This window comes from Amblyraja radiata, chromosome 3, assembly GCF_010909765.2.
Source record: "Amblyraja radiata isolate CabotCenter1 chromosome 3, sAmbRad1.1.pri, whole genome shotgun sequence".
NCBI lineage: Eukaryota > Metazoa > Chordata > Chondrichthyes > Rajiformes > Rajidae > Amblyraja > Amblyraja radiata.
The window spans coordinates 105,805,329-105,823,137 of NC_045958.1; the positions used below are offsets into that span (position 1 = coordinate 105,805,329).

At 45.5% G+C, this 17,809-nt stretch overlaps 1 protein-coding gene across 3 annotated transcripts in view; it reads left to right on the forward strand.

Moving 5' to 3' along the window:
• Positions 1–17,558, forward strand: part of ccdc152 (coiled-coil domain containing 152) — a 74,820-nt gene extending 57,262 nt beyond the window's left edge. For all 3 annotated transcript variants that reach the window (XM_033018513.1, XM_033018514.1, XM_033018515.1), the window contains 5 exons: positions 2,267–2,331; positions 5,537–5,639; positions 9,143–9,270; positions 12,077–12,166; positions 17,071–17,558. In XM_033018513.1, the coding sequence (XP_032874404.1) occupies positions 2,267–2,331; positions 5,537–5,639; positions 9,143–9,270; positions 12,077–12,166; positions 17,071–17,193 (509 nt within the window). In that variant the 3' untranslated portion in view covers positions 17,194–17,558. The remainder of the gene's footprint in view (positions 1–2,266; positions 2,332–5,536; positions 5,640–9,142; positions 9,271–12,076; positions 12,167–17,070) is intronic.
• Positions 17,559–17,809: the final 251 nt, after the last annotated feature.

Below are 17,809 nucleotides of genomic sequence, written 5' to 3' on the forward strand. Positions count from 1 at the left end.
ACCGAATGACCTAATTTCTATCACTGCTTTTATCACTTATGACCTTATGATGCCGCACTGAACGTCAGTCACGGAATCATAAATCAGCCACTTCCCATACTGAAGGAACAAGAGGCGAGGGGTTTCAGGAGTGAGTGGAGAGCAGGTGGAGGGGTGGTGAGGCAAGGACCTGAGGAAGAGGATGGCTATGCGTGAATCTCAGTTGAACTAGAATAGTTGAACTAGGCTCATGAAGTACTACCCTAACTTGCTGTGTTAAACAGCAATAAAAATGAACCAGTCACAGGCAAGTTCTGAAATTTCATTCCAGTTTTGAGTCATATATTTACATTTGTTTTTACCATTCTGTAGAGTTACTCTAGCTAGAACTTACTTACTCTGCATTGAATGGTCGTTTCTTACCAATCCCACTTGCAAGAGTCCTTTTACTTGATTGAACATGACTTGAACAAGGGAGGAGGACTGGCAGATCCTTGTTGCCTTCCACCACAGTGAAGAATGCTGTGGTGGATGTTTGTGTTAAATCTTATTGTGCATTGTGTGTTCTTTTTAAGTGTATCACTGCTGGCAAATTTGTTTCACTGCACCTTTGGGTGCATGTGACGAATAAAATTGGCTTTGACTTTGACTGTTGAACTTTGACATTCCTTTTGCTTCATCTGTGGTGAGAATGGACTGCTGCTAAAGTCATGTCACAAGCCTTTAGCTTCTATGTTTTGAAACATCTTAGCTTTGCATAAATAAGGTTGAAAAGCTTTTATGACAGCTACTCGACTGCACAACTACATTCACTGGGCATGAAGCATTATTTGTGTATAGAGTTATGCAATCTTCAGCCCCCACGTCCATTCCCCCTTTTTGGCCATCTACAGTACATTAATTAAATGTTTCTGCATATGGACCTTATCCTTCTATGCCTTGCCAATTCAAATGCCTGTCTAAATGCATCTCGTGTTGTTTCAAGGCTAACGGAATCAAGGGATGTGGGTAAAAAAGCAGAAACGGGGTACTGATTTTAGATGATCAGCCATGATTATATTGAATGGTCTACTCCTGCACTTATTTTCTATGTTCTATCCTAATCATTAGGATTATATCTAATTCCTTCATCTTCTCTCGCAGCATGTTCCAGATATCAACCACTCTGTGTAAAACAAAAACACCCCTCAGTTCCCCTTTAAAACAACTCTCTCTCACAATAAACTCATGCTCTCTTGTTTTTCATGCCACTACCAAGGAATAATAGATTTTGACTATCAATCCTATGTTTCATGATATTTTTAATACTTCTATTAGGTCACCCTCAGCCTCTTCTGGCCCTACAATAAGCCCAGCCTGTCCAATCTTTCCCATAACTAAAGTCGTCCAATCCAGGCAGCATCCTGGTGAATCTCCAATGCACACATTCCATCAGAACCACATCTTTCAAATAGTGTGGCTTTCAGAATTACACACAATGCAGTCTAGACATTGTATAGTCATAAAGTCATGAAACAAGCCCTTCAGCCCAACTCATTCTAGGCTGGTCCCATTTGCCTGCATTTGCTGCATATCCCTCTAAACCTTTCCTATCCATGTAAAGTTCTTCAAAACATCACAACTTTTATATTCTATACCCTAACCTATGAAGGCAAGCATGCCATATGCCTTCTTCATCACCCTATCCACCTATGGTGCTACTTTCACCCTTGATCCCTTATCTGTGCGCTATGGACAGCTTGATTGTATTCATGTCGAGTCTTCTTTAACTGGATAGTATGCAAATGAAAGCTTTTTGCTGTATCGCTGTACACGTGACAATAACTTTCAGGAAATTGTGGACTTGGACCCTTATGTCTTTCTGCTCATCAACATTGCTAAGCACCTTGTCATCTACTGTATGTGTCCTGTCCCTATTTGACTTTCCAAAGTATATTTCCTCACATTTGTCACCATTAATTCCATGCTCGGCCCAGCTTTCCAACTGATCTCTATCCTTTTGAAGCCTGAGACAAGCTTCCTTGCTATTTACAGCACCACCAAATTTCAACTGATAGTGGGGAAAGGGGTAATTGTGTCTGTCCGGAGGTTGGTGGATTGATGCTGACGTGAGTCATGCGTTTGTAGGTTTGCATGAGTGTGGGTCAGCGTGTGTTGGTGGAGTGAGTGCCTCTGTCGGTCTGTGTCAGCATGTGCATGTATGTGAGTGCTTTCACAGAGTTACAGCTAAAATCTGGGCAATTACTCAGATAAATTAACACATTTTTATAAATCACTGTTCTTGCAGACGAAAATGGAAATTTAAAAAGAAGGATCAAGGAAATGGAGGAGAACTTAAAATTGGTTGAACAGGTAGGGCGTGACTTTAGACCCGTTTTATTTTGTGATTGTCCAGTCGGGTGATGAGGATGATCATTCCTGAACTAGAACTGATATCAAATTTGTACAGTTGTAGTTTTATTCTAAATCACCTGAAATGTCAGTATATAATGCCTACATAGAATACGCTGATTGTGTGATTGACTGGCAAACCAAGTGCACTTATCACCTTCTAATCTACCTTCATTATGTTTCACTTCCTTTTTAACATTGATATTACTATCAATGGCGGCACGGTGTGCAGCGGTAGAGTAACTGCATTACTCCAAAGTCAAAGACCCGGGTTCGATCCTGACTACAGATGCTAACTCTACAGAGTTTGTACGTTCTCACCGTGACCTGCGTGGGATTTTCTCCAAGATCTTCGGTCTCCTCCCACACTACAAAGATGTACAGGTTTGTAGGTTAATTGGCTTGGTATAAATTTAAATTGGCCGTAGTGTGTATAGGGTAGTGTGAGGTGATCGGCAGTCGGTGCGGACTCAGTGGGCCGAAGAGACGGTTTCCGCGCTGTATCTCTAAACTAAACTATCAATACGTTGTCCTGCACCTCCAGCTACTTATTAATCCCATCGCCGTTACCATTAGGAAATCGCCTTTTTGATTACAGCTTTAACCAGAACATTTTGATTGACTTTGTGACCATAGACCAATGCATAAGCTATGATCAGCCATGATCATGCACTTATTGCCTATTGTCTAAGATGAGACTGATAAAAGAATGTGCAGACGCTGGAACCTGCAATAAAAAACAGCACTGGAAGAAACTCAGCAGGTTGAGCAGCATTTATTGAAACAAAGGGTCCCAAAGCAGGATCTTGAATCAAAACTTTGATTTACATTCTTTGCCTCCACACGCTGCTTCACCCACTGAGTTCTTCTAGCTTTCAGTTATTGGAACCAGATATGAGTTGTTCTTTTAACCTCTCTTAACAGTCTAAAAGCTGTGTTAAGTCCAGCCATAACAAACACTCAAAGATTTTGCCAGAAAGAGGAAATGAGCTTGCAGTGGCAGATAAGGTAAATGAGAATCATAAGAGATTCTACAAGTACATTAAGAGCAAAAGGATAACTCGGAAAATAATATTATCCCTTAAGGATCAGTGTGGTGATGAGTGTGTGTGTGGAGCCTTGGGAGATGGGCAAAGTTTAAAATGAATATTTCTTGTCTGCAAGTTTGGGGCAGCTAGCCAATTTAGGGAAGAGAACAATGATGTCCTAAAGCATATCAACATTATGAAAGAGGCGATGGTGGTAGTCTTGAGGCACATACTGTAAATCTCCAGGGCCTGACCAAGTGTTTCCTAGTGCATTGGGGGAAGCAGGGGAAGAAATTGCTGAGGCTCTGGCAGAGATTTTTAGTATCTTCCTTCGCCACCTATGAGACACCAGAAAACTAGAGAGTGACTAATGTTGTGCCTCTTTTTAAATAGGACTGCAAGGACAAGCCAGGGAACTACAGGCTGGTGATCCTGACATCAGTGGTTTGAAAGCTACAGGAGAGGATACTGAGAGACACACTCATCTGCATTTGGAAAGGAGATTGGGGATGGTCACTTTGGCTTTGTGCAAGGGAAATTGTTTCATATGAATTTGGCCATGTTTTTTAAAGAGATGACCAAGAGAATTGCTAACGACATGGCAGTTGTCTATGTGGGCCTCAGCATGGTTTTTGACAAGATACTTGCCTGGTCAAGGACAAGGCTGATCCAAATGGATAGATCACATGGAATCCAGTGTGATCCATCCAATGGATGCGATATTAGCTTGATGGAGGGAGTCAAAGGGTGGTAGCAGAGGCTTGTTTTTCAGATCGTAGGCCAGAAACCAATGGTGTGCCTTACAGAATAATGAACGGCATAGATAGAGTGGATGTGGAAAGGATGTTTCCATTGGTGGTCATAGCCTCAGAATTAAAGGGCGCTCTTTTAGAATGGAGGTGAGGAGGAACTTCTTTAGTCAGAGGGTAGTTAATCTGTGGAACTCATTGACACAGACGGCTGTGGAGGCCGTCGATAAGTCAGTCGATATTTTTAAAGCAGAGATAAATAGATTCTTGATTAGTACGGGTGCCAGAGGTTATGGGGAGAAAGCAGGAGAATGGGGTTAGGAGGGAGAGATAGATCAGCCATGATTGAATGGTGGAGTAGACTTAATGGGCCGAATGGCCTAATTCTACTCCTATAACTTGTGAAGCAGGGATCAGTGCTGGGTCCCCTGTTGATTAGTAACTTTGCAGATGACACCAAAATCTTCACGATGGCGGCGGGCGGAAGAAAGGGTGGCTGTTGGTGAATGGGGTGGAGGATCGATGCACTCTACTCTGGGTGTGCCGATGTCGGCTGCAAGTGACGCCCCGGGCTTTGGAGGGTGAACGGTAGCCTCGTGAGGCGAGGGATGGCGCGTTTGTGGGTCGATGTGCTCGGACCGTTGCGCTGGTGGAGTTGTCCACTGGAGGACCTGCAGCAGCCTCGGACTCGATTAGATTGGGCGCTGCTCCAAGTAGCCAAACAAGTGGATGGGACGTAGCCTGCAGCGATTCAGATCATTGGAGCAGTGGTGGAGGACATTAACAACTTTGCCTGGCCAGGCTGACACCACAACTCCAACGCCGTGCCCCCATGGACAAAGGGCCTCTACGCCCAAGTTAACGCTCTAACATTTAAAACTATTTTGAATTTGAAGGATACAAGATGACACCAGAAACATGAAGACTCTCTCAGTATAATCTATTATTCTTACACACTTGTACTTGAGTATGATTGTGTTATGTAGAGTAGAAAAATTCTGTGTGATTCTCTTTAATCTTACTTGCCAAGGGTATTTTATGGCCCCGTTAACTGTCCTAATTCTTTGGTAAGTTTTCCTCCATCCTTTATATTCCTCAAGATCTTGTCTGATTTTTAGCTTCCCAGACTTTACTTGTGCTCCCTTTTTCTTTTTGACTAAACGTACAATATCTCATCATCCAAAGTCCCTGAGCCTTGCCATCCCGATCTTTCATCCGCACAGGAACATACTGGCCCCGAACACTAGCCAGCTGGCTTTTTAATAGACTTCTACCGGCCAAGTGTGGATTTACCCTCAAATACCCTCTCCATGTCCACCATCTATGTTGCAATGTATTTTGTTGATGCTGTCGTTAGGAAGTGTAAGCCTCGTCGCAATATCTTTGCAGGAAGATAAAGAACATGTGGAGAAGCTGCAGTTACAGGTGAACACAATGGAGCAGGAGCACCAGGTGGAGCGTGCTGAGATTCACCAGAAACTGACCAGACAATGTAAGTGGATTTTCGGGATCAATAGTGCTATCTGCCACATTCCTCCTCCAACCTCATCTACTGCATTCGGTGCTCCTTCATATCCGTGAGACCAAGTGTAGATTGTTTTGCCGAACACCCGCTGCCAAGGTCTGCTGGATCTCCCGGTTGCCAATCATCTTAACTCCTCTTTCTTTTCCCATAACGACCTTTCTCTCATTGGCCTGCCAAAAATGAGGACACGTGCAAAATGGAAGAAAAACACATCATTTTCCGCTTGGGTAGCTTACAAACTAACAATATGAACATTGAATTCTTCAATTTCAAGTAATACCGCCCTCTCCCCGCAGTTCTTTCCCCTTCACAGCCCCCTACCCCAACCATTCTGGTGCCCACACATTTCTCCCACCATTTCCCACTGCCCCACTCACCATGCTCCCTTCTCCTCTGTACGCTTATCTCCCTTCTCACATTATCCCAACCTAACCCCGCTTTCCCTTCCCTCCGTCTCCTTCCACCCATATCAGTCCTTCCAGTTTTACATTTCACTCCTTCCGCTTCTCTCCTTATCCGTCACCCTTTTGTCTCCTTTTCACCTTCAGCCTTTGTCGCTTACTCCTCATTTCTGCCAAATGGGAGCTGTTGGTGAGGGGGAGAGTTAAAGAGAGTTAAACCTTTTCACTCAAAGAGTGGAATATCTGGAACGAGTTGCATGGGGAAGGTACAGAAGCGGATATAATTATGACTTTTAAAAGTCATTTAAGCCGATATATGGGTAGAATGAGTTTAGTGGGATAAGGGCTAAATGCAAGCAAATGGGATTAGCCCAGAATGCCAAGCTAATTCAGTGCTTCCATACCTCAAACAAACATTTCCTTAAATAGAATCCCAAATTTCCTGGAATTTGATGGTATTTCCTGAAATTTTCAAAAATGCTTCCTGCGTGCTATTTGTTGTTGGGTTTTTTTGCGAACACGTTAACAACACAAAGAAGAACAAGGTAAAACAGATCTATGTGACGACACCGAATCTGCCTGCTTCTGTTACTCACATGTAGAATGTTATGCAAGGCAGCTTTCGTTGCCTCCAACAGCTTTCGTTATCTTCGTTTTTTCAACCTGCTCTCATGTGTCTCAGTCTCTGCTCTCACTCCCTCCCACTCTCTCTCCCTCCCTCCCTCTCTCTCCCACTCTCCCTCCCTCCCTCCCCCTCCCTCCCTCCCTCCTCCCTCCCTCCCTCCCTCCCTCCCTCCCTCCCTCTCTCCCTCCCTCCCTCCTCCTCCGTCCCTCCCCCTTTCCATCCCTCCCCCTTTCCATCCCTCCCTCTCTGTCCCTCCCTCGCTCCCTTTCTCCCTCCTTCTCTCTCTCTCCCTCCTTCCCTCCCTCTCTTTCTCTATCCCTCTCTTTCCTTCCCTCTACATCCGTCTCTCTCCCTCCCTCCCTCCTTCCCCCTCTCTCTCCTTCCCTCTCCCCCTCTCCCCCTCTCCCCCTCCCTCTCTCCCTCTCCCCTTCTCTCTCTCTCTCTCCCTCTCTCTCCCTCCCTCCCCATTTCCCTCCCTCCCCGTTTCCCTCCCTCCCCGTTTCCCTCCCTCCATCCTTCTCCCTCTCTCCCTCCCTCCACCCCTTCCTCTTGGTCCCTTGAGCCCACCCACCGTTCTATAAAATCAAGGCCAATCCCAATGTAACTGCAATCCCACTACCCACTGGTAACTTTTCACCACTAGGCTTATCCAGAATTCTACCACTGCCTGAAAAATAATCAAAGGCTCAACTTCCGCTGAGAAAGAGAATTCCAAAGACTCATGGTTATATGAAAATTCTCCCGAACAATCCGTGACCCACAGCACTGTGGCCATGGCGCTATGTTTAAAGCCCATAGCGCTGCAGCCGGTAGTGCTATATTTACAACCCATAGCGCTGCAGCCGACTGCTCTTTGTTTAAATTCCCACTTGTTAAACTGACAGTGCTCTGTTTAAACCATTGAGTGCCAAACTGGCAGTGCTGTGTGTATTAACTTTACACCCCTTTGCGGGCCGGATGCGGAAATTGACCGAAGCCCTGGCCGTGGGCTCCATCAACACAGGCTCCGTCGGCCGCGAGTCTCCGCCAACCCATTGAGGCTCGTCGACCCAAGCTCCACCGACAGATCTGCTGGTGTCCTTTGAGGAAGTTAATAGTGGGACAGACCGAGGGGGAGGCTGTAGATGTTGTTTACCTAGATTTTCAGAACGCCTTCGATAAGGTGCTGCTTTGGGCGGCTAGGGAAAATGAGAGCCTAAGGTATCAAAGGGCAGATACTAGCATGGATAGAGGGTTGGCTGGATGGCAGAAAGCAAAGATTTGCAATAAAAGGCACTTTTTCAGGTTGGCTGCCAGTGACTAGTGGAGCTCCGCAATGGTCGGTGCTGGGACCGCTTCTCTTCACGTTGTGTATTAATGATTTGGACGAGGGAATTGAAGGCTTTGTGGCCAAGTTTGTGGATGATGGTAAGATAGGTGGAGGGGCAGGCAGTGTAGAGGAAGCAAGGACTCTGCAGAAGGACTTGGACAGGTTAGGAGAGTGGGCAGAGAAGTGGCAGATGAAATTCAGTGTATTTTGGTATTAAGAATAAAGCTGTAGACTATTTTCTAAATGGAGAGAGAATCCAGAAATCGGAGGTGCAAAGGGACTTGGGAGTGCTGGTGTAGGACTCCCAAAAAGTTAATTTGGAAGTCGAATCGGTAGTAAGGAAGTCAAATTCAATGCTAGCATTTATATCAAGAGGACTGGAATACAAAAAACAGGGATGTAATGCTGAGGCTCTATAAGGCTCTGGTCAGGCCGCATTTGGAGTACTGTGAGCAAATGTGGGCACCATATCTGGGGAAGGATGTGCTGGCTCTGGAGAGGGTCCAGAGGAGGTTTACAAGAATGATTCCAGGAATGAGTGGGTTAGCATATGATGAGCACTTGGCAGCACTGGGCCTGTACTCGCTGGAGTTTAGGCTAAGGGGGGACCTCATTGAAACATACAGAATAGTGAAAGGCATAGATAGAGTGGATGTGGAAAGGAAGCTTCCACTGGTAGGAGAGTCTAGGACTAGAGGTCACAGCCTCAGAATTAAAGGGCTGTCTTTTAGAAAGGAGATGAGGAGGAATTTCTTTAGTCAGAGGGTAGTTAATCTGTGGAACTCATTGCCACAGAAGGCTGTGGAGGCCAAGTTGGTGGATATTTTTAAGTTAGAGATAGACAGATTCTTGATTAGATCGGGTGTCAAGGGTTATGGGGAGAAGGCAGGAAAATTGAATTAGGAGGCAGAGATCAGCCATGATTGAATGGCAGAGTGGACTCGATGGGCCGAATGGCCTAATTCTGCCCCAATAACTTGTGATCTGTGGGCTGAAGCTTGGGCTCCGCTGCCCGAGGCTACAGCGACCCGCGAGGCTGCCGGCGTCTGCCGCAGCGGCCTCCTGGGAGACGTCTTATTTGCTTTGCCTCTGACCTATTTCTGCTACTTCAATTTGTGATTTACATTATTGCCAGTTGAAACAAAGGAGGCTGAACTCAAGGGAATTATTGACAAAAAGGAGACGGAAATTCAGCTGCTGAACAGACAGCTCTGTTCTCAAGAGAGGGAAAAGCAAAGTGAGATCATCAAATTACAAATGGAGGTAAGTGCAAGTGGAGCTTTCTGACATCGCTTAAACCAGTTATTGAAATGGGAGAGGTGGGGCCGAAAGACTGAAATACAAACACAAAACATTCCGCAGCTCTGGATGGATGTGACGTAAGGATATCCTAGAGAAAAGTGTCAGCGTAGCAATAGTGATACACCATTTACAGATCATCCGGTTAATAGATTAATGAGAGCCATTAAAGACAGGAATGTGTAAATGCAAAACATCAAATGTGTGGCAAAGGGAAATTGCATGGCTTACGCCTGTGTTTCTGTGAGAATTAAAAAAAAACAATGACTCTCCCTCAACTCCCACTGCTCAATGATGCTTTTAGTGTCATATGTGCAAAGTGCTAACATGGTGAAATTCTTTATGGGGAGAAGGCAGGCACGGGTTATTGATTGGGGACGATCAGCCATGACCACAATGAATGGCGGTGCTGGCTCGAAGGGCCGAATGGCCTCCTCCTGCACCTCTTTTCTATGTTTCTATGTTTATCACACAGACAGTCTAGTAGAGTATTACCATACCCCTGATCCCCGATTAGCAGGTGTACAGAATTAGTCTACTGAGCCTGCATGCAGGAGGTGCCATGTTTTGATGCAATGTGTCGAAAGTCCACGCTCCAGTGATCCTGTTCCAGGCGAGTCCCAGGCTACTGCAGGCCTCCAGCCATCTCCTTCCTCGGACGCCACGTCCCTCCCCTCGCCCGTCCACCTCCTGCAGCCGACCTCGAGGGCGCGGTGGGCCAGACCCCCGACTCCCTCTCCTCTCCCACCGGCCTCACTCCTCACCCCCGGCGCGCCCGTCATCATCCTCCCGAAAATGCAGATCCTTCTCTTTTTTGCCAGGAGGGATTGAAATTTTGGGTGGTGGTGAGCTGCTTACTTTGTGTCAGAGGGATAGTGAAGGATCTTTTTCACCCCTCGTCATTTCCTCTCTCGTCGGCCAGATGATACAAAAGTTTGAAAGTACGTACCTCTAGACTCAGGAGGAGCTTCTTCCTCCCCTATTATCGGACAACTGGACAGTCCTCCCGTAAACTAGGTGTAGTCTCGATCTCCCAACCTAGCTCATTGCACTTTTTCTCTAACTGTAATGCTGTAACACTATATTCTGCACTCTGGTATTTTTCTCTTTTCACTTGTGTACGGCCTGATTGTATAGTATAGTATGATTTGTATGTATAGTATGATTTGACTGGATAGCACTTAAACAAATCACTATCAGCGTGGCTCGGTACGGGTGACAATAAAAAACCAATACCAACTCCATTGGCACTGCTTCATGGTCAATACTTCATGGTCAACTTTTACTGTGCTACCTACGCCCAGTCTTTACTTCTCTTTCTGGGTCCTTCTGCCTCTGTCTCATTACAAGCCCACAGCCTCCCATATCTAGCTCACCTATTCTTCCTGCATATAAATGCTGCATTCCTTTCTCCAAGTTCCTTCATCACTGTTGTATCTATTGCAATAACAAGACTTTTTTAAATGAGATACAATATTTATGAATAAATACGAGGTCTCTCTTCCAACTTTTGACATTACCCCCCTCATCCTCTTTCCCCACCTTTTCTCTCTCTGCCTCTCCTTATTCCATACCTCCTCTCTTCTCCCATCCACTGATCTTCCCCTCATTTATCTTTCCCCTTCTCTCCCATCTCTCTTTACGCTGCCGCCACTACAGACCTTTCAGCTGAGGTCTGCTGCACCTGAGTCCTGGCTGCCATCAGGCCCGTATGCCAGCTCACGCTTTCTAGATTACATTCCTCTCAAAGAGCCTCTGCAGTCTTGGACTTTCCCCTGTTCGATAGCACCAGTGAGATCCTCTTGAATCAACCCAGCATCGCCCTTCCCTCCCCCATCCTCTGGCACCCAAAGCATCAATTGAGAGGCCTTCAGACTACCTAAGATAGACACAAAAAGCTGGAGTAACTCAGCGGGTCAGTCAGCATCTCTGGAGAGAAGGAATATGTGACGTTTCTGGTCGAGACCTTTCTTCAGACTACTCGTTCCTTGCACAAAGAGCAAGCCAGTGAAGGTGTCATTGGCCATCGACATTTTAATGAGGCCCAGACAGCTTATCGCCTGAACTATTTTTGTAAACTGACTGTGTTGACAGTGTTCTCTGAAAAACAAGTTGTGCGTGTCATTCTTAGAAAAGGCTCAGCATGCATTGTTCTCAGAACAGTTTAGCAATTTGTTGTCTGAGAGCTAATGCTTCTTTCTTTAAAGGTAATGATTTCCCAATTTCATTTAACCATTGAATTTCAGAATTAGAATCACTGTTTACAAATACACAGGACAGTTTTTTGTAATGGTCTACTGCTTATATTTGTTAGACAGCTTGTTCTGCTAGCCAAATTCCAACGCAACTTATAAGTTAGGGTACGGATCGATTCACATGGTGCACATTGAGGACATTGGACTTTGCCTATGGAACTGATGCGCTACAATGCTGTGAACTATATTCTACACTGTAGTTTTCCCTTTGCTCTATCTATTGTACGAGTTTGAACCGATTGTATCTATATATGGCATATCTGAGCTTTTTTTATATAGCATTGAACGAAAAGTTTTGTACTGTACCTCAGAACATGTGACAATAATAAACTAAAGGGCTCTTCTAGTTCACAATCTAAAATGTGTTATAACCAATTCAGCCTGCCTAATGCAACTAGTTTTCCCTAATTCTTCATTTGTGTTATATCCAACTGGGATTATGGAAATACGCTTGGCAGCAGAATTACCTGTGTACTGCTTCATAATGAATAAAGTGTGGAATACTTTTCACACAGTTTAACAGCAAGCTTGTGAAGATCCAGAGCACCTCAATGAAATCACCACATCACGATTTGTCTGTCCTGCCTCACAACATCTTCAAGAGGGTGAGTTCCCAAATAAGAATATTCCCTGTGTGGTTTTGTATTTTCATATTCTTTTATATCACAGAAGGAGACTATTCAACCTCCTGAGTAAATGCTGACTCTTGAGTAATTATTTACTCACCTGTACACTATAATAATTTCAAGTTACCAATTAACCGCACAATAGGCGGCACGGTAGCACAGCGGTAGAGTTGCTGCCTTACAGCGCCAGGAACCCGGGTTCAATCCCGACTACGGGTGCTTGTCTGTACAGAGTTTGTACGTTCCCCCCGTGACCTGCGTGGGTTTTCTTCGAGAACTTCGGTTTCCTCCCACACTCCAAAGACGTACAGGCTTGTCGGTTAATTGGCTTGGTATTAATGTCAAATTGTCCCTAGTGTGTGTAGGTGCGGACGAACTCATCAGCACGGACTCAGTGGGTCAAAGGGCCTGTTTCCGCGCTGTATCTCTAAACGAATCTCAACAATCAGCATGTTTGAGATGTGGGAGGAAACTAGTCACAAATAGAAGATGCAAACGCCACCAGAGGGAAGGGGAAGGCAAACCCAGGCCCAGAGACTACCCACAGAGTCACTAACAACCCCTTGGAACTAAAGTGCATCAGTTACGTTGTTAAGGCAAGGCAGCCGTGACTCTGTGCTTGCTGCTGATCTGGCCCACTACCAGTCAAATGTGAGATTCATTTAATTACGTTGCAACGTGGGTGATTCTTTGGCCAGTGAGCTGGAGGCACCCATCACCTCTCCGAGGATAGTTGGGTGCCGGCTTGCAGAGTGCTCAGCAACTTTCCGGCAGGCTTTGCTCTTATCCCTAATGGATGTCCACAGACGTTGCCAGCAAGGCTTTCCATGTGAGCGATCAATTTAGTCCTGTCCGTGGAACAACCATGTACTGAGTTATGTGGCACCGGAGACAAGGAAGTACAGATGCTGGAATCCTGAACAAAAAACAAAGTGCTGGAGTAACTCAGCGGATCAGGCAGCATCTGTAGAGGGAATGGACAGACAATGTTTCAGGTCGGGACCCTGACTGGATTATGGGGGAGAAAGCTGGAAGAGAGAGTGGGAGGGAGGATTAATGCCTGGCAAGACATAGGTCAATACAAGTGGGTGTTTGGCAGGTGCTGGATTAAGTAACAAAGGCTTGAATGAAAAGGAGACAAATGGGTGTCGGATAAGGAAAGAAAAGGAGTGGAATGTAATGCCGGAGGGAGTGACATGGGGGGGAAGGGCAACAAAACAAATATGGGACTCGGGCATGGAAGATGAGTGCATGGGGAAGGGGAAAGGAGTAGGGTGTCTGGGGTGGTGGGAGATGGTGGGAGAAATGGGTGCACACCATGTTGGGGGGAACACTTACAACATCTGCATGTTTGCAAATTATGGCTATCTTGTGGATCAGATTGGGGCTTCACCTAATCATGATCCTCATTAATGCCACAGTGTTTTAACGCCTTCGGAAAAGGGAGCAGGATGACCAAGGTGGTGGGAGATGATGGGAGAAATATGTACACACTAGGGTGGGCAGTGGGTCTGGGGAAGGAGAGGAGAGATAAGAGGAATTACTTGAAATGAGAGAATTCAATGTTTATACTGTTAGCCAACCAAGTGTTGATTTATGTAGCACCCGGTCTGACATGCCAAATTCTTAGACGTCATATTTTGAGATCTTGCCTGAATACACAACATTTTTCTGCCCTTCGGACCCTTCATTACACTTGTTCTACCAGGGATTTTATTCCTGCTTTTGTTGTTTAATTATGGTTGTCGGAATATATAAGATTCTTGGTAGTTGAACTTGGGGTCTATCAAACATGTTCAGCTTTGCTGGATCCTCTTTCTAAAATCCTAACCCTGTCCCGAACACTGTATACCTTTCCTAATTTGTTATCTTATTCTTTTGGCAATTAGCTTCGGAATAGAATGATAGTCATACAGCGCAGAAACAGGCCCTTCAGCCCAACTCATTCATGCCAAACAAGATGCCCCATCTAATCTAATCCCATTTGCCGGTGTTAGGCCCATATCCCTCTAAATCTTTCCTATCCATGTGTCTTTTAAATGTTGTTATACGTAGTACCTGCCTCAACTACTTCCTCTGCAGCTTGTCCCGTATACCCACTGTGTTGAAAAAATTGCACCTCAGGTTTCTATTAAATCTTTTCCTTCTCACCTTAAAATTATGAAGTATTTTAAATTTATTGAACATTAATTTTAAAGGGGCTGTCCCACTGCTCCCCGATCACGACAAGGTTGCAATCCAACGGGGAGGAATATTACCTGAACAGTGATAGAATTGTAATAGAGGAGATGCCATGAGGCAAGGGTGCTCTTGGTGCACCAGTTGCTAATGTAAATGCAGGCAATTAAGAAGGTATATTAGTGAGCACATTGCACAGGAGAAGGAATATCCTTCTGTAATTGTTAGGACTACTCCAGTTTTGGTCTCCTTTTCCGAGAAAGGATGTTCTTGCCATGGAGTGCGTGTTGTCAGTGGAGGGGAGGCCTTATGATGGCATCACGAATAAACGAAGAGAGATTGGGTCAATTCGACTTGCATTCAGCGGGGTTTAGGAAAATGAGAGGAATCGGTGAAACCTGCAAAATTCTAGCAGCACTGGACGAATCAGGTACATGAGGGATGATCATAAGTGATCGGAGCAGAATTAGGCCATTCGGCCCATCAAGGCTACTCCGCCATTCAATCATGGCTGATCTATCTTGCCCTCCTCACTCCATTCTCCTGCCTTCTCCCCATAACCTCTGACATCTCTAGTTTCGATGACCGGGAATTCCAGAGAGACAGCGAGAGATCAATCATCACAACTGTGATCAGCAGAACATTCTTCTGCCAGAGAGTGATGACCTTCAATAAGTTGTGCACAGGATATAAGAGTATGTAGGTCATAAAGTTATAGATCAGAGTGATACAGCATGGAAACAGGCCCTTCGGCCAACTTGCCCACACCGTCCAACATGTCACAGCTACACTAGCCCCACCTGCCCGTGTTTGGCCCATATCCCTCCAAAACTATCCTATCCATGTACCTGTCTAACTGTTACTTAAACATTGGGATAGTCCCTGCCTCAAATATCACCTCTGGCAGCTTGTTCCATACACCCTCCACCCTTGGTGTGAAAAAGATACCCCTCGGATTACTATTAAATCTTTTCCCCGTCATCTTAAACCTATGTCCTCTGGTCCTCGATTCACCTACTCTGGGCAAGAGACTGTGTGCACCTATCCGATCTATTCCTCTCATAATTTTATACACCAGGTCATGGTACAACTTCAGAAAACATTTATTAGGCCGCTGTTGGAATCCCAGTGTCCCCAGTAGAGAACAGGTGAGCACACAGGTAAAGATGGAAGAGTAGGCCTCCAAACTAAACTGCCCCACCACTCAATATGGTCATTGCTGATCTACCCCCGGTCTCAAACCTTGCACAGTGCCAGATTCTCATTGCCTCGAATTCCCCGACTTTTAAAACGTTTACTTCCCCTTGAAATACCTCCAACGATCGAGCCATGAAGGGTGTGTTTGCACTGGGGATGGTGCGGAGAAGATTCACCCGGACGTTTCCTGAGATGGAACGTTACAGAAATGAGGAGAGATTGGAGAGGCTGGGGTTGTTTTCCTGACAGTTGAGGAGGTTGAAGGGGAGTCAGAGAGAGATAGAGAAATCTATGATAAGGGAGACAGTGAGAAACATTTCTCTGTAATGGAGACAGCCTAGACCAGTGGGCATAGGTTTCAGGTGTAAGAATGTTAGAGGGGGTTTATGGGAAGTTTTCTCACTCGGAGCATGGTTGCAATCGGCCTGAAAAGGCGGTGGAGACGAGTAGTATCACAATATTTCAAACGTATCTGCACAGGCACTTGAATCGCAAGGGCTGAGAGTCTAGGATTCAAGTGCTGGTAAATTGGATGAGTGCGAATGGGTAGCTGATGGTTGGGTTGTTGGCATATGCATGGTGGGCTGAAGGGCTGTTTATGTGCTATAACTTAGCTGACTCTACTTGCTTGTATATCTCCAGAAATGTTATCCTTGGGAGGTCGTACTGCATGCTTCTTACTCAATAGACAATAGGTGCTGGAGTAGGCCATTCCGCCCTTCGAGCCAGCATTGCCATTTAATGTGATCATGGCTGATCATCCCCAATCAGTACCCCGTTCCTGCCTTCTCCCCTTATCCCCTGACTCCGCTATCATTAAGAGCTCTGTCTAGCTCTCTCTTGAAAGTATCCAGAGAACCAGCCTCCATCTGAGGCAGAGAATTCCACAGACTCACAACTCTCTGTGAGAAAAAGTGTTTCCTCGTCTCCGTTCTAAATGGCTTACCCCTTATTCTTTAACTGTGGCCCCTGGTTCTAGACTCCCACAACATATGGAACATGTTTCCTGCCTCTAGTGTGTCCAATCCCTCAACAATCTTATATGTTTCAATAAGATATCCTCTCATCCTTCTAAACTCCAGAGTTTACAAGCCCAGCCGCTCCATTCTCTCAGCACATGACAGTCCCGCCATCCCGGGAATTAATCCGAAGATTATGGGAAATGTTCAGAAGAAAATAAGCTAAGCAAAGTTCCAATTGTTCCCACTTTATCCTCAGGTTATCAGCATCCCATTAAACTACATGCTTCTTCCTTTAAAAGTCTATGATGCTGTACATTGTCAAATGTCTTTTGCAAGTCTCTGTGTACATCAACTACACTACCTTCATCAAACTGTGCATCATCAATAATCTCAACATAGTTGGTCCAACCAAAGTTTATGTAACAAATGTGTGCTGGATGACGTTAACTCAGGCTCTCTGGCGCCCGCCAGTCCCACTGTCAGATTGACCAGCCTGTCGGTTTGTTACTCTCTCTCTCTCTCTCTCTCTCTCTCTCCCTCTCACAGAAGTTGCAGCATCTGCAGGAGGAGAAAAACCGAGAGATTGCAGGTCTTCGGCGGATCATTCGCGAGCTGGAACAGCAGCAAGACTACAGTCACAGCCTGCAGCTGAAACGCAGGAAGTTTTAGTGTCGGTTTACTGGCACAGCCACCCACGACCTGAGGCATGGGTTGAGACGGTTGTTCAGCTCCTGCCACTCAGCTGCTCTTGGTCTTACAAAGAGCTTTGCTGTGGCAGGGAAATTCAGTTTTGGTTCTGAATGTTGAAGGTGTGTGAGAGGATCAGCTAGCTGCTGGTTGCACTCGCCTTCTTGCTCATTCAGTCTCACTGACGGGGACTGACATGGAGGTAGAGAACGCCGGTGGATGTCACTCCTGCAAGTGTTTAATTCCAGGCGCCATAAATGAATTTGTCCCAAGTGTTTCCATGTATAAGGATGCGTCTTTCATTCATTGTTCAAATGAGTTTAAATAAATGTTACAGTTATTATTAAGTGCTTGTAATGGTTTAGATTGTGGAGCAGACGAGCAGCAGTATTGTAGGCAGCGTCATTTCCCATTGAGGACAAAATGCGAAGGAAAGAACTGCAGATGCTGGTTTACACCAAAGATAGACACAAAATGCTGGAGTAACTCAGAGGGACAGACAGCTTCTGAATTGAAGGAATGGGTGACATTTCAGGTCGAGACTCTTCTTCAGATTAACTCTCAGTCTGAAGAAGGGTCTCGACCCGAAACGTCACCC